General features: G+C 46.2%; 1 protein-coding gene across 3 annotated transcripts in view; it reads right to left on the reverse strand.

Moving 5' to 3' along the window:
- ASXL2 (ASXL transcriptional regulator 2) overlaps window positions 1–22,748 on the reverse strand; it is a 122,614-nt gene that overhangs the window by 40,537 nt on the left and 59,329 nt on the right. The window contains exon 1 of one of the 3 annotated variants that reach the window (XM_075750245.1): window positions 16,300–16,477. The exons of the other annotated variants lie outside the window; for them this stretch is intronic. Within the exon in view, the coding sequence (XP_075606360.1) occupies window positions 16,300–16,330 (31 nt within the window). The 5' untranslated portion in view covers window positions 16,331–16,477. Of the gene's footprint in view, window positions 1–16,299; window positions 16,478–22,748 lie in introns of those variants that run through there. 3 annotated transcript variants of the gene reach the window in all.

The following is a 22,748-nucleotide window of genomic DNA, read 5'->3' on the forward strand; positions in this document are numbered from 1 at the left end:
ATTCGAGAGTGCTGGCTTGGAGAGGCAATTAAACACACACATCCGTAGCCAGGAGAGCCAAAAACCCCGTGAGTCTGCACGCTTGGCCTGAAGTCGCTGCGCCAGCTGGTTCATTCACGAGGTTTCATTGCTTCCTGCTGGTGGTTTGGCTGGGAGAGGAATTTGCCAGGTGAAATGTTAACAGTTCTCTAAGATTAAAGTAGATGAGATAAAGTGGAACATGTGTCAGCCAAACCTCATGAATCCTGATTTGTTAGATAAACTAAGAATGGAACCAATATAGTCCTATGTTCCAGCTGCAAGAAGAAAAACTGGAGGAAGATCCATCTGCAGTCAATTACAGCTGTAATTTGTGGGACAGAGACTCCTTTACACTTTAGACATCTATCTTGAAATGTCACTGACACAAAAGCATTTCTTCTGAGAAATGAAATTACAACACAACTTTAATTATGTTAAAGGTCAATTAAATTAGAAATTTCAGTCTGGCAAGATCTGACGACATTTTACAAGGTACTGGGTTCCCTTAAGATCTGCAAATGGTTGATCAATTCTCTTACATACATTTATAAAGAAACTGTGCCACCAGCAGCAGAGAGATGCAGTAAGATTTATTTAACAATAATTTATTGAAGAAGAAGAGTGATTAATTCTTTTAGAAAAGTTGCCGTAAATTGCCGCAAATATTAAATGCAGGATGTAGGCTAGGGATCCCTTCTACTAGAAATCGTAAGACTGTACAGGGTCATCAAGACGCTGCCTCGTATCTTCCCTTTGCAGAGTCCCGCTAAGGAGTTTCTGCGTGACCCTCTTGGATAAAGGAAGGCACTGATCAACCACGGCCTCAGATGAGGCAGCTGAGGTACGATCTGACCACACGTCCATTTTAACAGCATGCCACACTGTGTATTTTCCTGGTGTTTCCAAAGGCAGTGGCGGAAGGAACACCACAAATCTCCCGACTGCTGCCACCACCCAGCGCAAGACTTGGCTCCTGAAGTATCCAGCTAAAGTCCATCCTGGCACCGAAGAAGCACCAAGACTCATAAATCTCATCTGGTGTTCGGTGCCCACACAGTTCTGTACACGACATGAGACTGAAAATAACAGAAAGGTGAAGATGCCCAAAATATTTTTACTTTTTTTTTTCCTCGGCTGTCTCATCTTGCACAGGTTATTTACTTTTTAGGGTGTGAAAGTAGCAGGATAATTGTTTGAAATCTCACTGGCTCCCAGTATACATCTGCTCACTTGCCTAAGATGATAAATAATATTCCGGATAATGTTTGTCTTTCACCAGCTGCGTCAGACAAACAACAATGAGAAAATCCATGGATGTAGCTGATCCTGCTTTGGGGCAGCAAGTCTGACTGTATAACTGTAATATCCCTTTGAGCTCAACATCTCTATTAGACAGAACTAGAGAGATCTTTGCTCACTCAGCCAGTAATTTACTTTTTGATTAATTGCCTTATCCTCCCTTGTCCCTGCATGGAGCGTAGGTGGCTGCAGGACCAGGCTATTTGGAGCCCAGTGGTTTAGGCCAGTGCAGGAAAACACCTGGAGCAGCACTGAGCTGGAGAGGAGGGAACAGGGAAGCAGGGGGAGATCTTACAGCACAGCAACGGGGCTGATGACAGAACTCATGCTTTTTTGGCAGACACTCAGGCAACTCCTAAATCGAGCTGAAGGTTTTCTTAAACTGATGTAGCAGAAATGACTGGCTGGGTTTCTCTGGCTTGTTTCAGAAGACGTGCAGTGGACACTGCTGAAGATAGCAAGCACAAAGAATGACCTTGCATTTCTACTAGTTTTATTTCAGTGGCTCCAAAAGAAAATTACTCTCGGGATTGTTTGGCTTAAGGCCAACCTTGGCAGTTCACTTTACCAAATACTGGCATATAGATACCTTGACTAACACACTAACTGTTTAACAGCATGAAACAAAATAAAACCATTAAAAACGTGCTAGAAAGAAAAATACATCTGCAATTGTTGGAGAATTTGGGACTCAAAACACTTTCAAATCAGGAAAGAAAAAAAAAGATGTAACAGTTTGTGAAACTAAAATTAGTCTGATGAGAAAAGTCTTTTGCATGAGCTATGGCTGAAGACGACCCAAACCAACCTACCCAAACACTACCAGTGTAAAACCACTGTATGGATCCTGTATTTTGACACTACAACGGGCTCAGCTATGTAAGCAAAGGGCACAGCCTTCTGAACTGCTCGCATGACGGTTCCTGGAACTGTGGGGTTTTACTGGATCTCTCATCCTTTATCTTTGAAAGATCAGAGCTAATTATAGTTTCAAACACACTATGCAATAAAAGAAACTCTCATCTTTGCGTATGTGGAATCAAACTATTTTGCGGCAATGAAACTGTTCTGCTAAATTTACAGTCAGAGCATTAGATAAAAATTCTAGCAGGGATAAAAACCTTCTTGCTGGATAATTGCTCATGAGCATCACCTAACAAACTGCTCCGGCTGCATGCGCTGCCGAAACCAGTGCCATTGGATGAATGGGCAACGCATTCAGATAATTCATTCCACCCATTAGGAATCTGAAATCTGTAATCCTGCTGCCAGCATACACGTGATTTATTATTTGGCACAGCAGCAGTGCTCTTCTGTACAGTCTTCAGGCATGAGATCCTTACTCCTTGCCTTTACAAGGATCAAAATGCAGCATGATCTGGACACATGTCCCATCGGCAGGCGCTGCCGCCAGCCCTGTGCCTGCTCTCGTTGCTCTTGCAGCAGAGCTCGGTGTAGAGCCCTGTGGGCACATGGATCAGGTACTCACCTCTGCGTCCCAGCTGGAGCTCAGAAGTAGGAGCTCTACTGGGGTTTTGTCTCTGATTTTGTTTGGGCTTGGGAGAGTATAATACGAAAAGAAATTGAAGTAGTAGATCCAGAGTTCCTGCTGAAGGGGTTGCACGTATTTCCCTGGGGTTGTCTGCCTTGAAATCCACACATTCAGAAAGAAAAAGCTGCACTTTACTCATTTGGAAAGAAATTACAGTCAAGCTGAACTAAAAATACAATACCCCCCCCCCTTCAACTATGTGCAGTCACAAGCTTAAAATAACCCAATTTTAAACAGCTAATGGGATCCAGATGTATTACATGAAAAACTTCTAATGAAAGCCACTAAAACACGTTTTGAGAATCACAGAAATGTTTCCTGTTAATCCAATGCCCTTCTTATCTACAGGTAAGCAGTTTACCAGAATGGGAACTCGACCTTGAATTCATATCAAAACAATATTGTACTTACAAATTAGACAACCATTTTAAAAGAGTTCTCCCCCACATGACTGTTTCATGCTAAAATGAAGGAAGAAATAATGCCCAAAAATACTGTCCGACTGGAACTTCCCAGAACTCCCCCTCCTGCACTTACCCTGGGTAAAGCTGAAACTTGTACTGATCTGAGGAGGATTACACATCCCTGTTACCAGATTATGTTTTTAGAAACATAAAAAAGATCAACTGTCTGTTTCATATGGAGAGACTGGAGTGTATCTTGCACTGGCAGCTCTGAGAACGCAAACTGAAGCACTGACAAGTCTGGCTCGGATTGCTCGTTCGTCTCCGTGCTCTGGTGATCCCACCTAAGCTCTCTACCCTCTCTCCAATTTAAAGCTTTCTTAGAGTAAATTTATTCATACGTGCTTTCTTGGTTACACTGGGTAATTCCTCCAGTCTAGGAAAGGACATCAATTAAATACTGACAAACACCTTAAGAAAGAGGAGGAAAGGTAAAGCTCTACAGCTCTCTGCTCTAGCGAAGAAATAAAGTTGGCACCATGAAGAGTATAGATCGTATTGGATCACTCAGAGAAAGGTCTGATGACCTGAGCTGCCGATAGCAGCCAAATATTCCACATCAAACACTACAGGCGCTGCCACCAAAACCTCCTCCGTGCACCCATGATGGCTCTTCGTCAGAGGGACGGGTCAATGTGGAGTTCTTTGGGGTGCACGACCAAGCACAGCCCTTCAGACTGGCTGTGGTCCTCTCCAGCCTGGGCACGGGAACATCCATCAGCGTTATAAACGTTCCAGACATCATCTCTGTCATAAAGCCTTATCAGCTATGGAGATCTCCCAGTTAACAAACCCCAGGCTTACCTAAATGACACAGAAGTAGTTCTGGTTTCAGCCCAGGCATGGGGAGGGCGCATGACTATGTTTATTATTTGCAACATGCATCATATCTAGGAACACCAGCCGCACACTGGAAGACCCTGCTGCAGACAGTATGTGTGCAAAAGGAATGAGAAGTCCCCAACCCAGCATGCTCACAATCTAATTATAAACCAAATGAAACTAAAAGAAACGGTAAAAAGAAATGCTGGGTAATTTGTACCCCATCACTTCCTAAGCTGCAGCATTTTCAAGTTTTCTGAAGGACACATGGCGATGATAAAGGCAGATAAAGGGACAGCTCCCTGGGTGTTCAAGAAGTCAATCACCATCATCAAAATGTTCTGAATTTAGAGATATTTTACCAATCCAAACAACATTTTTTCAGCTGTTGTACTGGAAGAAGAGAAATACAGTATTTTACATAAACCCATTAAAAAATGACCACTGTAAGTGCTAAGTACCTCAGCTGACATCAAATTAGCCAACATCAATGACCTGCTCTGTTGTTTGGTCTTTTTTTTTTTTTTTTTTTTTTGGTTAAACCCCAAACATTATAGCAGATATGTGCCCTCAGGAAAAAGTCAAAACTGTAAGGATGAGTGACAAATCTGCGTGATTCAGGATATGCACTACGGCAGCCCAGGTAGCTGACAGAAGCAATCATTCATTCCCCTGTTGATAAACACCCCACAGTCACTGAAAGTCATGCCGCTGCTGCTTGCCGCTGCCTGGTGTCAGCACATTACTGTAAAGATTTGTGTTTGCTTTTTACTTTACCTAAAATAAAGTTTCCATGTCCAAAACACTTCTCTCTTCCCTAAAAAATACCTTTAGAGCTCAAAGAACTTAGCAGTTCACCTAAACTTCTCTCCTCTTGGATGCTGAGAAGCAGAAGTGAAATTACTCAGGTCAAGGCCAATTGCGTAAAACCAAAAGTTGAATCTCTCAGTCCAACCCGTCAATGCTTACTGCCACAGAAAATTCAGGTCCTTGTGTTTCTGGTGACAGCACACGCATACTTCAGGCCTGTCCCTGCAAGTCACTGGTGGAGAAAATCTGTCCCAAATTCGTAAACAATACCTGTACCACTTCGTGGTAAGACCGAAAGACAGAAACACAGGCTGTGAATAAGAGCACTGATGAAGAAAAGAGTTACCTGGCATGGTGGAAGAGCTGTCTTCTTCACAGCCACCTACGTGATGACCAAAGGCAGCCAGGTGACTCCTGCCGAGAGGCTGGTGCAAAGAGGGATCAGAGAGAGACCCCATGAGTGCACCCAACAGCCAGCGATGGCCTTGAAACGGAGAGCAAGGAGGATGCGTCGACCCACAAGGAAGAAATCTTGTTATGTGGATGGTTTTACATGATGATACAAGAGTGGGGAGCACATCTACGTTAAAGTGAGAGAAGGCAGGAAAATCTCCCTCCGAGCATACCTGCGTAAGAATGATTTTGAAAAAGGCCAATATTTTATGGTCTCACACCAGAAAAGCTTCTAGCACTAACACCCACCTACTAAAGCAGCCAGTTTTGACATGACCAATACCCAACTGACAGCGTTCACTTTCCTGGTATCCTTTTGTTGCTTAGTTTGAACACAGCACCTGCTTTGAGGAGCCTCTAAAATGACCCTTGTCATTCCATGCAGGTATCCTCTTTGGATCTCAGCTGATGTGCGATAGCCAGAGAACAGGTAACATTTCTATAGGCTGTTCCTTGACTTCTGAGTCCTTTAGGAGGAAAACGTACAACCTACAGCACAGATATGGAGTTGAATAACTGCAGGTCAGGCAGGACACAAACCTTGCCGTGCCAACCCCTCCTGCTGTCACGTAGGGACACACGTTAAGGGCAGAAGCAGCAGCACATCTCTTCTCCCTCACTTTTCAGGCACTGCAATTAAAATGGAGTGTGAAAGGTATTTCAGTATCACACATGCGAAGGAGAGAGATTAATTGTGCAACAGTACACCCACTCAGCAGGTTCGCTCTGGCTGCCACGGCCTGCGAGAGGAAACGAGGGCAGGTCACGGCCACCTCCTGCACGCAAAACGTTCAGCAGCTCTACAGACACGGTCACTCAAAACCCAGCATCCTGTGCACACAAGACACAAGCTTCACTAAGACTTCTTCTGAGACGTACTCAAAAGCAAGGATGTGCACTTAAGCACAGCATCAATAAGGCACCATGGAAGCAGAAACGGAGGCAGATCTACCAAGAAGCATGAAACAGCACAAATGCTTGTCTTTCTAAAACGTTCAGCCTGCACCACAGTTCGACTCAGCAACAGCAACACCAACACCAAATTAACATCGTGAGAAAACTGAGAAACCCATTTGCTCATACGGAACCATACCCATGCGTTTGCATGCATGAGTCCCCACGTTCCTAGGAACGCGTGGGTTTTAAAAAAAATACAACAGAAATTGCAGCGCACACAAACAAAAGGTACCGATGGCACTTGCTGTCAAGTATGTTTTCGAGTAGTGCCACCTCCCTGAAGAGCTTGTCAGCTTTTCCTCATGGTGTCAAGTGTGAGATGCCCACAAAGCTCAAGGGAACTTTTGTTGACTGTCATGACTAGTATCATTGTATTTGTAATAACAACTTATTTTTAAGAGAATCCAGTCACTATGTAACTCATTCTGTATGGGAGTATTTGCTCTGAGGAAGTAACACACCTGCAGCTGAAATACACCCCACACAACTTTGGTCCTTGTAAAGCCACCCCTTTGGGCAGCACATGGTTGTGAAAAAACCCCGCAAGTTATAGTGAAGATTCTTCTTATGCAGAGTCCTTCAGTAAAATAACTTCATTTTGAGTATTACTTGTGACTGCCTACTAATACCACAGCATACTGAAGACATGTGCATTCCTCAGCCAGAACAATGTAGCTGGAGCACAGCAAGTTTGTTGAGGTACATGAGCAAATGAACTGATCTAATGGTTTGCTGCCATCAAAAGGAGGTCTTACACCTCCCACCCCAGATGAGCAGCCCCATCCCTTCCCTCGGACTGTCCCTCCGTGAGCTGGTTCAAATCGCTAACCAGGCACAAGGCTGCCAGTCTTTTTATCACTGGGTTCATTTTTACAGGGCTACCGAGGCGTGCTGGCTCACAGCAGGGTCCCCGCGGCTGCCCAAGTCTACCCAGGGTCAGCAAGGAGAGGGCACGGACCAGAGGCCCGGGCAGAAAGAGCCTTCTGCACCTCCACTGACCCTCAGCATCTCTTTACAGCAGACACTGAAAGGCCAACATCAGCAGGACTGTAAGCTTCAGATGCTTTGTTTTGGGGTAACAGAACACATTTCTAGGTTGCCAACTCAAACACAGAGCAGATTAGAGGTGGCCAAACGTGAACCATATAGGAAGCTAACATAGGCGTCGAAGACGGGAAGATGTGGTAACATTTCTCTGAACTCCCCTCTGGGCTCCTGCATCACATTATCACCTCGGTGTGACTGCATGGGGGGCAGCACGGCTGCTCTCCTCCTCCTCCTCGTTGGAACAGCTACTTACAACTAACTCCTTAGCTCTCAGGTCTCTTTGATCATTGTTACTACAACTTGTCCCTACTAGTACATATTTTAACAAAAGAAAATAAGCACTTTAAAAATCTCATATCCTGATTACGCAGCATCTCCAACCCAACTACATAGTGGCACAACCTGGAACCTGCAAAGGTTTGCACATCGCTCCCCCGGCTACCACCTTGCCTGCGCCTGCGAGGCATCTCACCGACTCATCCACTTAAGGAGGGTTTGTTGCCAAGATACACACGCCTGAAAAGAAGCCTCCAAGGACAGCACAAGTGCCTGCGAGAGGATTATTTGATTATTGTGTGTTTCATGAGCGCGTGAGAGCGATAAGCAGTTATGCCTGGACTGTAGCAGCAGCGACGCCGATGCATTTACTGCTGGGACGGCGCTAGCACAAGCGTTTAGTTCTTTGGAGAAGAACCGTGAATTACCCACGACACCGAAGCTTCTTGATTTTCACCCCATGAAGTAGCATGTTTCTTCACTGGTGAAACCACACAGTTGAGCTGGAAACAGTTGATTTAGACAATTTAGGAATTCTCTGAATAACTTTTATGCAGAGAAACTGATGAAGACAACACGATGCTGATGATTGCATTTAACACCAGCTCTAGGGTACTTAGCTGAAATATAGGCCTGTGGCTCGGAGTCCTAAATTAGAGGTTAAAGTATAGCCAGTATAGATGAACTTAAACTGTTTCCCTGTATTCCCTTCTCTGCTTTTACCTACTGTCACTTGAGTGACACGACTGCAAGCTCTCCGGGGCAGGAATCCTGGTACAGCATCCAGCATGACGGCCTCTGACCCAGGAGCCGTGCTAAAACAGGGCTGTAACACGTCCAGCTAAGGGTTTGCCATCGGAAAGCAGGAAACTGCACTAAGATTAAACCCAGTTTCTTCTCTGCTGTTGAGAGACCAGTTTCTGGAGACCACTGTCAAAAAGCATCAAAATGAAGCTATTACAGCTCTCCTCACGCAGTTGTTTGTGATTAACGCTTCCTGATTCACTCCATATGGGAACGAGTGCTCAGGAACAGCGAGGTCCACATGTGGAATTAATTGTCAACAGCACTTCCAACTCACACCCCAAACTAATTCCCATTAATTTGTAAACGTACATTAAAAATAGCCGAGAAACACTAAATCTCGTCAGCCGCAGCCCAAGTGCGCATCGGGCCTATCGGCAGCTGGAGCAGAGGCTGCGCAGCCACCCAAGGGCTGCTGCGGCGCGGCCAGCCAAAAAAGCAACTCCCGCTTTTTGACAATGGATTCCACCACTCTGAACTGAAAACAGAGAAACAGCCAAGCTGAGATACTTACGGTTCTGGTGAAAAACGAACAGCGCTTAAAAACTCGCCCCTCTGCCGACCCCAAGACTGCGCTCCCTGTTCCTGTTGTTCTGACCTGTGCCCTCGCCCGTTGCTGCAAACCAGCTAAACCCAGAGTCTCACACGCTCAGAAATGCAGGCGTAATGGCGTGGAAACAAAAAATTGTTGGTGTTGTTTTTTTTTTTTTTTCCCCAGCAAGAAAGTACGCAGTCAAATTTAAAGTCCTGGGCTGAGGCACTGCCATGGCAGTGTATTACACTGGTAGAATAAGGCTTTTAAGTGGACAAAAAAATCAATTTGCCTACACTTTATTCTCAGCAGCAGTTGAAGAGATCCTGCTGATGTTAAAAGACACTCCCCCTTCCTCAGACAGACAGACAACCATGCCCCCAAATTAAAGTCTGGCAAGTGAAAAAGGTCTTTAGAAGTGGATCGCTGGGCAGCCTTAGCTACAGGCACTCCCGCTTCCATTGCCTCCCGACAGCACCGAGGAGAACGTGCTGCCTGCAGAAGGAACGGGCAAGTCTGCCTGCTGCCGGCACTGCTAGGACAAGCGCAAGGAGGACAGCACAGAGAGGAAGGGAGAGCATCCTCATCACTCACAGCCGTTTGCGTCACCCTTACCCAGATCTTTTATTTGGAGTTATCAGTTGCTTGTGAATCAATGTGGTAACCAGCAGGGTAAATCTCACACATCTGTCTATAATACATGGAAGGAAACCATGAAGTCTTAAAGACATCAACTCATGCAGCCTTATGAGACCATCAGCAAAAGCTTTAATGCTTCCCAAAATTAGGAAATTACTCTGGGCCATGTTCTGAGGAGAAAAGAATTAACTACTGAAGTAGAAGATGGCAAACTGCTGAGTGCACAGGGAGTGTGGCCATACTGTCAGTAAGGACAGTCTGAAGTACTAACACCCGTACCTCATTTTAAAAGATCTCATTTCCCATGCAAGTGATGAAAACACGAGCATATCTGACTGGTAAGCAGCACGTTGTCAAGAAAGCACAATTAATTGAAACCCGCAGATTGTTACGTAGACATTCATTAGACCATCAATAAGTCACAGGTAATCGCATTACCCATCGGAAATACGGAATAGAAAAATTCTTCTCCTAGAGGAGAAGCGAAGGAAGCAATTCAAATAAAACACGTACTATATATTGCTATGAGTCCTTCACAGTTGACGATGACTACCAAGCTGCAAGTTAGAACTTTGCTACTATCGATGCTAAAAATATAGAGGCAGTTATGTGGCCAATACTTATTTGAAAAGCAAAGTGCAGGAGAAATGCCAGCTCCTCTGCGGTAAGCACAGGGCACTGCTACCTAGCCAGGCCTTTCAGGATACATGTAATTTGTTTCTTAAAAACTACATTTCAGTATGGCCAAAACCATTTTTATCCTCTGTTGGATCTTTTTGGTCACTCAGGGCAAACACTGTACACCACCCATCAACGGTTATGAAGATTCCTCACATCCTTCCATTTCAACTCTGTGTGTGTATATATAGTTTGTACGTGATTGGACAGGAAATTCAACCAAATTCAGCGCGCTTGTCATAAACACCATACCATGGTGTAGTCCCATTAGAGACACAGAATTTGCATGGAGCAGGCGCTGCTGCCGAAGCTTGACGTGCTAGTGGCAGCATGCTTCCAGCTGTAAGCCTAGCTGAACTACAAACACTCTCAGCTACCTAAAATACACCTCGCTCTGTGTAAATAAAGAGAGCTCTCAAAGGGTGGCAGGTTCTGCCCCACACACAAGACAGTGCAATTGCTCCGTCAACGTGGTTTTCACAGGCACAAGCAATTTTAATGCGTGAGATGGTTCATCTCCTTGAAAGACTGACCTGAGAAAAGTAATACTATGCTTGGTCCTCTATCACTAACATGTAGTTTAACCTGGTTTCCCTCCAGCATTTCTGAGTTACATAGTGACGCCCCTCCTTAGCAGATCTCTCTGGAAAGTTTTGTTGGTTTTTTTAATGGTTTCTGCAACAGTGAAAGGAGGAAGCAGAGTCTGAAGACGTCACGGTCAGTCTGCCTGGCTGCATGCCACGAGACCCAACTGCTGCAGACTGCATGTCCTGGCTGCTCCTCCTGGACCTGTTCAGCAGCCAGGTACTACGTGTGTAGAGCAAAAACGTGTCCGATAGCAAAGAGCATCAGGAGGTTGTCGTATCGCATTCATAAACTACATGGAAAAATAAGCAAATAGTGAAGTAGCAAAATTTGCTGATGATACCAAGTTATTCAGGGAAAAACACGTCGGCTGACAACCTATAGGAGAGGGGACAATGACCACAGAGGAATGTCATCTTGGTATTATAATAAACACTTGTACAAAAGCCTCAGGTCAACAGTGGTCAAAGCAAGCAGAACGACAGGAATTCCCAGGAAAGCAATACAGAACAGAAACAAAACCCACACGCACCTATTTGTGCCAAGACTGTGTGCCATTTTCATACTGGCTCTAAATACATCTTGGTGAGCTTGACAAGCCCAACGAGGACAGAACGGCCCTTAAATGAGGAACAAGACGGGTCATTCAGCCTGGAAGAGATAACTGATAAGCCATAGGAGGAGGGTCTGTAAAATCCTGAATGGCATGGTAAAGCGAACAGAACAACAGTTTGGATTCAGATACAAGAGCTGGAGATTTCTGGATGACACGAAACCACACTTGTCATGTTCTTGTGCTCTTGCAACTTCTCTCTGGGTTACTGCTGTTGATCAACACTGGAAAAGACCACCAGGCTACAGAGGCCTGTGACTGGACTCACTATGGCCATTCTTGGGCACACCAAGCCTTCAGTGAGGACATCTGAGACTGAGCTGGAGTCTTCACTCCTCAGACCTTGAGCTGTCAGACCGCCGGTGCTGAGAATCATGATTTCTGCCTTCAAAAAAACCCCAAACCAACCCATCCTAACAAGGTTTCTTCTGTATACAGGTATGGAAGACACAGAACCTCAGGATGACAGTACACATAGTTAAAAAAAACCCAACAGTTTTGATTCGCTACAAACCAACAAGTTTAAGATTAAAGGGGATAAGGAAAACAAGAGAGGTTAAAGGAGGATCCTATCACGCCGGTGAAACAAGAAAGTCAGGCTTTACTCAAATGGCTTGACATGCAGAGAGATCAAACATCTCCTGAACGTGCATTTTGCTTTGAGGAATGAAGTGGGTCCTCGGCTGGCAGGACCAGCACCGAGGTGCCAACCACACAAACGCCACGGGCTGGGGGGCCAGGAGCCCTTCAGCGTCAGTCTCAAATGCATTTCCCAGCCAGCAGACCTCGAGCCTCTCCGATGACCTGACCACGAAGGGTGTTATCTGGTGCACGTGGATGCCTAGCTCCGCAGCCACTTTCCAGAGATCTGTAGAACTGCCCAGGTTGGTATGACCTCAAAAGATCATCTGGTCCAACCTTTCATGGGAAAGGCAGCCCAGATGAGACTACCTCGCACCCTGTCCAATCGCATCTTGAAAGCCTCCAGTGATGGGGACTCCACCACGTTCCAGGGACTGATTGCTCTTGCTGTAAGAAACATGTTTCTTGTGTCAAGATGAAACTTCTCCTGGTGCAACTTGCACCTGTTGCTCCTTGTCTTCTCCATGCGGCTCCTTGTGAAGAGAAGTTTGTACTATCAAGTTTGCATTCCCTTTCTCCTACGACACAGCTTAGAGGAGCAGCAGGTCACAGACGACCTTTCATCCAGATAGGAAAGGCACCCGACGTACGTTTTTGTGGGTAAAAATTGAACATGACGTGGTATGTGAGGCTGAAAGGCAAAGCCACTGAGATCTTGTTTGACATGGAATGACAGAACAAACTGCAAAAACCTCAGAGGCAAGCCAGAGTAGCTGAAGCAACGAAGGAAAAAAACCCAGATGAGAAAGCTCATTCACGAAGCAGCCCCTGCCCTCAGACAGGGCCGCACACGCTTCACTTCACGTACCCATGTACCGCTGGTGACACAAGGTGGGACTTCTGCAGGTACCGCACAGCAAAACCTCTCCTGCTCCGCGTGAAAGTTCGTACAACCAACTTCTGTAAGTCCTCGCAGACTGTCACTGAGAGGAGACTTTATTGCTTTGAACAAGAGCATTTCCATCACTTCGGGGCTCCTGAGGTTGGAGTGGGCTGCTCCTCAAAGCCTGTCAGTGTTCATCTCCTATCAGCTGGAGACCTCCTGAGCGCAGAGAAACACCTGGACATGTTCCTGCCCCGTCCCTCACTGCAGAGCCTGCTGTCAGGCTTGGCAGCAAAGATATTTCTAATTGTAATGCAACATAGTTGGAAAGTCCGAATTAAAGGGAACAATATATCAATACTCGGCGACTCTTAACAAACACGCACCGGGTTCTCCTACGCCTCCAGCTCAGAGGAGCACCTGAGAGACCTGCTGAACACAGTCAGAAAGCTTTAGGACAGCAAAGCTCAGGACTGAGACAGAAGCAGTTTTACTGCTCCTCTGCTCGCCCCGCGGAGCTGCGCCCACACGCAACAGCTTTCAATTCCTCTTTGCTCTCAAACACCAGCTCTTTGGCTGAATCCTTCCAGTTCATCACGCCTCCAGCGCGAGTGGATGTCCCTGAGGGCACGAGGCTGGCGCTGAGCGCAGGGGATTGGTGCTCAGAGGACCACGCGCCCTTCCCAGCTACCGCATGCAAGTAGCCGACCTCCCGCGGGGCCCGAAGGAGCCTCAAATGGGCACGGCCTCTTTGGGGGGGCAAACAGCGCCTGCCTGGGGCGACGAGAATCCCCGAGGAAACTGGCTTTTTCTGAAAAACGCTTCCCATATTAAACGGCTGCCCGCTCTTCCGTTTTCTGCAAAGCCAATTAAGGACTTAGAAATCCCATGTCCCTACATTTCAGTGGAAATCTTTCCGGGCCACACAGTACCTCAGAAATACCCATGGGGATAACAACTGGCCCCAGGGACACAAGGCAGCAGTGATGCCCAGGGGGTCTCCAGTTCACGCACCAAACAAAGAGCAGTACAATGCCACCGACCCCAAACAAGACACCAGGAACTACAGCTCCTGGCTGGCTCTTCCCCATACAGAAGAGGACTGGGAGGTTGGATGAGCTCTGCAGCGAGGGAACGCAGGTGGAACGCAGGCTGGCATGTAAAACAGGCTCTGAGCGCGGTTTAGTAAGGCCAAGACCATAAGCTGAGAGTTTGTTAAAGTGCCGGGAAACAATTGCAAAAGTTCACTCACTTAAGCAGAGACTGAAAGTGTCCTGCAGAAAAGTGATCCATCATCCCTTCAGTAAGCCTTGGGATTTTTAGTTGCTGGGGAAAATTCATGTGTGGAAATTCAGCAAAAAGTCTTCTCCTGTTGATTTTAAGTTTATAACCCATTTTTCTGCACATCTAAAATGCCTACCAAATGCAGAGCCATGTGTAAGTGCCTGTGATCACAGCCTAATAACTGCTGCTCACGCAACTTAAAAAATATGGTGCTTGCTGTGAAGTCTAATGGAAACACCACCTCTTGACTGCTCAAGAGTAAGCCCTCAGAGGCTGTAGAACCCATTAGGAAAGACTACAGCTCACTCAAAATCAGGACACTATGATATAGTAGCCTAAATAGAAGATACACTAACCTAAATAAAGGGAAAAGGGACATTTTTGGCTTCATGTCTGCAGATTCCTTGGTAAATTGCATAATGTGATATTCGGGAAACAGCTTCCTCATGAGTCACGAGCACAAGCAGGAATTGGCTGTATTTAGAAAAGCTGATATTTCTACCAAATCTTTAGCAGGAAGAAACAAAATGACATAACCCAAACAGAATTCTTTTTTAAAAGTTGTTTTGGCAGCTGTTAGGGGCGCGCGGCAGCAAAGGGCTTTCTGAAGGCAGTACCCTGATCAGGCCACGGGTGTTATTTAAGGGAGCCGAGAGCCACCGTCACAGCCAAGTTCTTACAGCACAAGCAGGTCACACCTTCCAACCGCGACCTGGTGGTTCTGTGCCTCCGCACTCCCAGGGTTTTCCTCTACACTAAAAGCTAATGCACAGAACATCAGGTACAGAACAGTGGTTTATTTCATTCCTATTTGTATGTAGTGTAGAAGTTTATTTACTCCAAATATTTTCTTTCACCGTCCTATTTAAGAAGAGTTTACGGTGATATCCTATTTTAACCTTACTAAAATACTTTAGTCTACTTTAGGTAACTGAAATTTTGCCAAATGTATTTACTTTTCACTTTTTGATCTGGTTGGAAAAAATTCTGACAGCTTGGGAGCCACAAGGGTCCCATCAGCACACATCTGTTGTACAAAAATGCAAGACAAGCTGATAGTTTGGCTGGAGAAGGATTATTGATAATGGAGAAGGATTATCAAATCTTGCCCAGTTTGTCTCCCCCTTTCCCTTAAAGTCCAACTTTACCACGTGATTGTTTGCCCCTTTCTTCCTTTTTAACACAGCAAACTGAGCTTGCATTCTGCTGGAGGAGAGACCTGCAATCTCAACGGCTCTCACAGAAGGTGTCACTTACAGAAGCTGAACAAGATCCTCCTCTTTCAGGATGAGTCGGGTTAGAAGAGGTACACCAGGGACATGCAACGTGGCAGAAATTATAGGAAAATCCAATTTTGACAGCAATTTTCATTGCCAGAAGCCACGAGAGTCTGGGCAGCTCCGTACTGGAGCCAAATGACTTTTATTTATTTGTAGCAGCTTGCAAAGCCAGGTGTCAGCACCCATCACAGTTCCTCTTGGGTCAACTGAAGCTTGGCAGCTGACCAGAGAAACAAGACCAAGTTATTTTACTGCCAGACACCATCAGGACAGGCTATATCAGCGTAGCGTTAGTCTATTAGTAAACTTGAGCTCAGAAGCAACCCTAGGTGTACAAATGAGGTGCATGCAGACAATGATACCGAGCAACTGTATCTCACGTTCACGGAGCGCATTGCAACAAACCACTAGTAAGTTGCCTTACAAAACATATTATAGCGAAATGGTGATAAACGCATCTGGAATGAGGTTTCAGGATGATTTAAAACAACACAGAACCCAAGGATTCTTGGCAGTATCCTTCCACAAGTACTGTATCCAAAAAAAGCTTTGTTTTTATCATCAAACTCCAAAGACGACAGCCGAGTAGCTGCTTCAAGGCCGACGAAAAGGGCTCTGTGTCACCTCTGATCGGCACAGGGGGACCCCGGCCAGGAAAGCACCCGCTTCATTCCCCAAGGCGAAAATCTGCCGCAGCTGCCTGCCGAATGCATCTTACCTTCAAGGGGAACTGCACAAAGCTGCTCCATGAACCTTGCCGCTTCTCCTTAAGCTCCGCAGTCAGTGCTGCTCCTGGCTTCCTCCTGCTCACGCACAGATGTGCAGCAGTAACGCATGGGGCTTGTTTTTAAACTTTTTCCCCTGTGCTCCTGATTGGTCCCGTGTAATGCCCATGTGGGTCTACAAAGGTTTCTATCCTTTCTAAAAATCAAAGTGTCAGTTTTGCTGCTGTCAGAGCACTTTATTTTTGTACATATAAGGAAGTGGCTGTTGATGTTATCTGAATGCGCTTCCTGTTTTATATGTATATGAGCAAAAATGTCATGTTAAGCTAAACTGCAGTCTCAAAGAGCTCAAGTCAAAGCCTCTAAGCAAAATAATACGAGCACAGCTCTTCTGTTCGCTGTCTACCCCAGTCTGCATTCACTTCATTGGTGATTATTGCAATTCTGTATTCTCACAATACAACCGCTCCTCCCCAATCCTTGCAAAAAAAGCAGCTGTACCCGGTACTAGCACTGCTTCCTACCGAGACTCTTGGGATCAGTCGAATTCCAAAGGGGTCGGTGAGTGATGACAAACCCATCTCAACCATCGCACAGATGAAAAGGTGGCCAGCAGCCAAGCAACACCATGAGACAGTTCTGGCTGAAATTTGGGCTATTCTTGAATTTGAATGAGTAGGTTTTATTTTTTTTTTTTAACAAGGAAGGAGTGTTTCATGTAGGCACAGACAGTCCAGGAAGCGGCCGTGTAGGAGTGCTGCATTCCAGAGCTGATGCTACACAGCTCAATGCTCAAGGAATCCTTCTAATTGGAATTTAATGTCTTTCCGGGTATTTTAAAGAAGAGCAAACATACATATCAACTAAAAATAAAACTAGTTTTGAAGTAGAAACTCTTCTACTTTCGTAGAAGAAAACAGCAGCAAAAGGCAGGGAGGAGAGGTGCCGCATCACCACCACGATGTCTTACCCTCAAAGTCAGACCTGTCATCGCCAGGAGGTCCTGCAAAGTGCAGGTTCCTCCGCTTCCACTTTCAAACACTACTGACTGCAGAACTCGGAGATGAACTGTGGCTGGGAGTGAGCTGAAGCCGTTTGCACTTTCTACTTTCATTATGCTTTTCACGGAAACTCCTCGGATATTAAATGCAAGTTAGTTTTTATATATTGCAAGATTATGAAACTTCAGGTTTTGCTGGAGGAAACCAAAAGAATCTTTTCAGATGCATAAGTAAATGAAATGCTAAAAATGAAAGAAAACTTTTTTCCCCGTGGACGTGATGGCACAACTCTTTTTTATATATGTCTCAGAGTGTCAGCTCTCCGGGTACACTGGTCTGCACTTTGAGAAACTTAAACTGATGGAACTGTGGGTTCCACTTACTGGAAATTACTGTCTCTAAAACAAGTGAGTTATAGCGTGTGGCCTAAGAAAGATGCCTTACAAATATCAGAATTTTAAAATGTTGCATGCATAGATGTTTTTAACCATTTATGATTGTAGTACCTTATTTTATCTCATTAAACAGGTTGGGATCATTTAAATTTGGTGCAAAGTTACGTTAGCCAAGAAACAGAGCTGGGAAGATAAACCGGGCATCTTATTTAGTGACAGAATGTTGAGAGCTATCACAGCAAAATTAAGTAATGAGACCTAGAACTAGCAAAGTCCAATTTGCTGTCCATTTATGTCCTGGCAGCGATTGATCTGTCTGCAAAGAGGCGAGCTTCAGAAGCTTCTCCTGTGCTGCGGCAGCTGCATCACCCTCATGTATTCTCCCACATTTCATTTGTAAAGCACCAGTTCAAGCTACAGCCTTTCGCACGGTTGGAGCGGCCACGGTGCCTCTTCTGCCTTCCCAGCCACCGACTGCTGTGAAAAGCAGGAACGTAATGATCTTTGTAACCCCTTCAGCTACTCATTTAAGTTTGGATGAAATTAGTTTTAAAAGCTACAGTTCAAAACCAGACCAAAATCAAGACCCAAGCCTTGTTTCCAAACCTAAAAAAAGATAATATCATAGGCGCACTCAACTCCGGACACACTATGTGACCAGCCTGGTGGAAGCACGTGGGTTTCTGTAGCTCACGACAGAGGATGATACGATCAGCCTCACGTTCAGCCACGTTTAATTTCCCAAAGCAAATGAGCAGGCTGCTGCTCAGGGATGGCTTTTACCGAGAATCCCTAACAAGACGCTCTCCCACACTTCAGGTGCCTTCATAGCTCTTCCACTGCATGTCCCAGCTGCACGAAATATCAAACAAGCTTCCCGAGAAAGGAGGAATCAATCCAGATACCAATTTAAATCTGTTGCCATTAAGCATCCTTCAGGAAGTGTTTCCCTACAGCAGCCTCCTGTCACCAAGCTCTGCTACAAAAGCCTTGAATTCTGCCGTTAACATGGGAGCCTTGACTCTGCCCGTGCCTCCCCTTCCGTAGTCACGGCCTGGAACGGAAAATGGCACCGTGAATTTGTAGGGCTTTTTTTGGAAGGTTAGTGTAGCTTCTTTTTTTAAAGACACTTTGCAAAGAAGTCTCTTTTGTTAATGTCCTTCATTATGTATTTCTGAAATCCCTCATGAAACACATGGACTGACACAGACCTGTGACATCCAACAAGCGTCTCACACCAAGCGGTCAGGATACCCTTTATTTAAAATGAACATCACGCATCTGATGGCATTTATTTATTCAAGTGCACCAAACACGCCTAATTCTTTCAGCTTTTGTGCTTTCACTTTAAATCTCTGAAGAAAACCTATGTTGTAGGGGAAAAAAACTCAAGAGAGATTGAGAAGACATTCCGCTGCTGCTTCTGGAGGATTTTTGCTTTTGGAGAGGTGCTTGCCAGACGTGCTTCAAAGTACTGGAGCTTGACGGGCACGTGAGTGGCAGCAAGCCTAAACTATCTAGCTTAAAAAAAAGAAATAAACTGCTATCTTCTTGGAGACCAAAATGACATGCTGATGGGTGAGCAGCACTGCAGGAGTCCCCGGGGAGCTGTGAAGCCTCCCAGCGAGTGTGGTGGCAGAGGTGGCACCTGGGGACAGACAAAGCGGCACAGCACCGCAGCTCTCCAGCCTCACTGCCACGGCCCACTGAGCACGATGAGAAAGAGGAAAGGGAGAATAACAGAGAAAGGAAACATGCACTGCAAAACAAAAACTCCAGAAATGGCTAGCACAGCAAAGAGCCCTTGGGGAAAGTCCCTGGTGTGGTTGCTCCCTTCCTACAGCGAATCACTGACACAGCAGCATCAACGGGCCCCGAACGGGCCAAATGTGCCGGTCTGGGTGAATTTGCCCCCGTGCAGTGAGATAGCACACAGCCACGCCGCACGAGCCCATTTTCTTCTTTTGCCGTGAGAGGGAGTTAATCAGAAATGACAAGTACCAGCAGCACACGTTTCTTGAACCAAGCCGACCTCCACGGCTATGGGGGGCACTGCCAGCCATGCTGGGTGCACCGGGCACTCCTGCCTGCACCTCCGCTCCCCCCCACAGACCCTCCTGCCTGCTGCAGCAGGCTCGCCCCAGTCCCGCTGGGCTCCGACCCGCAACGAGAGGAGGGGCGCCCGGAACTGGCAGGAATGGACCTTTTCCTGGTGAAATTCAGCTAATATTCCACACGAAAATCGAAGCTCTGCACGTGCATAGTGCAAAACCAGCCATCCACAGGTTAAGAGAAACAAGGGATTGTATTTTAGATGAGAGCAGCTCGTTTAGCTAGGATCTACACAGAGAAGCGTATGTCGGTATTTCTGTCCTCCCCACCACAAAGCACAATCTCAATATTCACCCACATCTGAAGGTCACGTCAGAATCCACGAGCGCAGTTTTCAGTAGGACAGTCCTTGTCCTACAACACCCCGCAAAAGCAAAAGGTTCCTCACCTCCTCTTATAATATGGTAGTACGATGTACTTATAACTTCAGTGTTACTCAAATTGCTTAAAAAAACATGCCCCCAAATCAAAACATTTTAAAGAGCAAAGTACCAGGTAACTTAATTGTGCCTTTGAATGTTCTTTTGTGCAATATAGGCCAGAAAATTTTATTCTTGCACAAAATTTCTGAAAAACAGTGTCACAGCAATACTCAACTTCATTAAAAGGAGAACCACGCTGAAACACAGAAACAAGTTAAAAAGAAATTAAAAAGAGCATCTGAAAGGGTAAAACACACGCCAGTGGCAAAGACATCATTTAAATAAACCATAACAGACTCCTAGAGAAAGCGCTCATCACGTACCAAATATGACTCAAGGTTCAGACATGAACTTGTCTGGTGTCGGAGCAGAGTAAAGGAGTCTACCTTCAGTCTTGCAGATCTTTACATCCCACAGATTAAGAACTGATTCAGTTTAACAGAAGACAGAACCAGCTAGGTTTCCCCGCGGCACGGGGTACCAGTGGGGTGTCCATGGAAGTGTGCCCACGCCACCCAACATACGTGACCCACGATGAGACACAGCTTGTGGGCGTAAGAAGTTCTTCTGCATAACACCAGATTAAAGCAGACTGCAAAGAACTGCAAAAGGACCTCACGAACAAATGTAACGCCCAAAGGGAAGAACACTCTGAAATACCTATTGCTGCTCAGGAGAAGGATCCCAGAGGTACACAGACGACAGCATCAACTCAGTGCTCATCAACACTCACAAAAAGCGAAGGCTTACAGAATGTGATGGGAAGGAACACACAAAAGAACGTTAAGAGTTGTTAGAAAACAAAATCAAAGAGAGGACAGACATCATCCTGTGCATTCACAGAACGTATGTTTCTAAGCCTACGGGCATTTCCACCCACTGATCTCAGAAAAGATACAGTATAACTGAAAAAGATTCAGAAAATGAAATAAGGATAACCACAACAGCCTGTTGGTCCTGGCTCTGCCGTCCCAAAGCCTGGCGCTAATTCTCCCGCAGGTCTCCAGCTACATCGCCTTGTTCCCAGTGCCGTGGGACCTGCGGCACCCGAGTGTGGGGCACGGCTGGCGGGTGCACGGAGGCTGTATTGCTCTGGAACAAGTCTCCATTAATTGTTCCCTTTAGAAAAGCGGCCCTATTTTCAACACAGTCACGGCTGCAGCTCTTAAAGCCATTCACGCAGCTGAACTAAGAGCAGTGTCACGGCTAGTAATGAAGTCAGGTTCACTCTAAGATGCGAGGCACATCCTGCTCTGCTACTTACCAACCAGAATATTTATTTTGTCATCTTCTAGATGGTCTTGGTAGCCCCCAGGAAAATACAAAAGAAAAATCAATGTAATGCTGAAAAGAAAAGCAACATGGTACATGGTACAATACAAACATGTCTTACTGTCCATCATATCTTTCTTGCTCAGAATGGCCTCTACCAGTTAGTATTTATCAGAAAGCATTTCCTTTTAATACGGAAAAGCGACGAAAGTTGACTGCAAGAAAGGAGGTTTCATCTTGGCTCTAATAACCAGTGTGTTGGTTTTGTGTGGCAAGGTTTTGGTAGTGGGGGGGGCTACAGGAGTGGCTTCTGTGAGAAGCTGCTAGAAGCTTCCCCTGTGTCTGACAGAGCCAATGCCAGCCGACTCCAAGACAGTCCTGCCGCTGGCCAAGGCCAAGCCAATCAGCGCCTCTGTGATAACATATTTAAGAAAGAGAAAAAACAGTTAGAGAGCGCTTTTTGCAGCCAGAGAGAGGAGTGAGAAGATGTAAGAACATCTGCAGACACCAAGGTCAGTGCAGAAGGAGGGGCAGGAGGTGCTCCAGACGCCGGAGCAGACATCCCCCTGCAGCCCGTGGTGAAGACCATGGTGAAGCAGGCTGTCCCCCTGCAGCCCCTGGAGGAAGGATGAGGGGGTGTAGAGATTCCCCCTGCAGCCCGTGGAGGACCCCACACCTGAAGAAGGCTGTGACCCCGTGGGAAGCCCACGCTGGAGCAAGCTCCTGGCAGGACCTGTGGTCCCGTGGAGAGGGGAGCCCACGCCAGGGCAGGTTTGCTGACAGGACTTGTGACCCCGTGGGGGACCCATGCTGGAGCAGTCTGCTCCTGAAGGTCTGCACCCCGTGGAGGAGACTCACGTTGGAGAAGGCCGTGAAGGACTGTCTCCCGTGGGAGGGACCCCACGCTGGAGCGGGGGAACAATGAGTCCTCCCCCTGAGGATGAAGAAGCGGCAGAAACACCGCGTGATGAACTGACCGTAACCCCCACTCCCTGTCCCCCTGTGCCGCTGAGGGGGGGCGGAGGTTGAAGCCGGGAGTGAAGTTGAGCCCGGGAAGATGGGAGGGGTGGGGGGAGGTGTTTTAAGATTTTGGTTTTATTTCTCATTCCTCTACTCTGTTTTGCTTAGTAATAAATAAGATGAATTCCCTCTCTAAGTTCGGTCTGTTTTGCTCGTGATGATAATTAGAGAATGATCTCTCCCTGTCCTTATCTCGACCCGTAAGTTTTCTTTCATCGTA

The sequence above is a fragment of the Balearica regulorum genome, chromosome 3, assembly GCF_011004875.1.
Source record: "Balearica regulorum gibbericeps isolate bBalReg1 chromosome 3, bBalReg1.pri, whole genome shotgun sequence".
Classification (NCBI taxonomy): Eukaryota; Metazoa; Chordata; class Aves; order Gruiformes; family Gruidae; genus Balearica; species Balearica regulorum.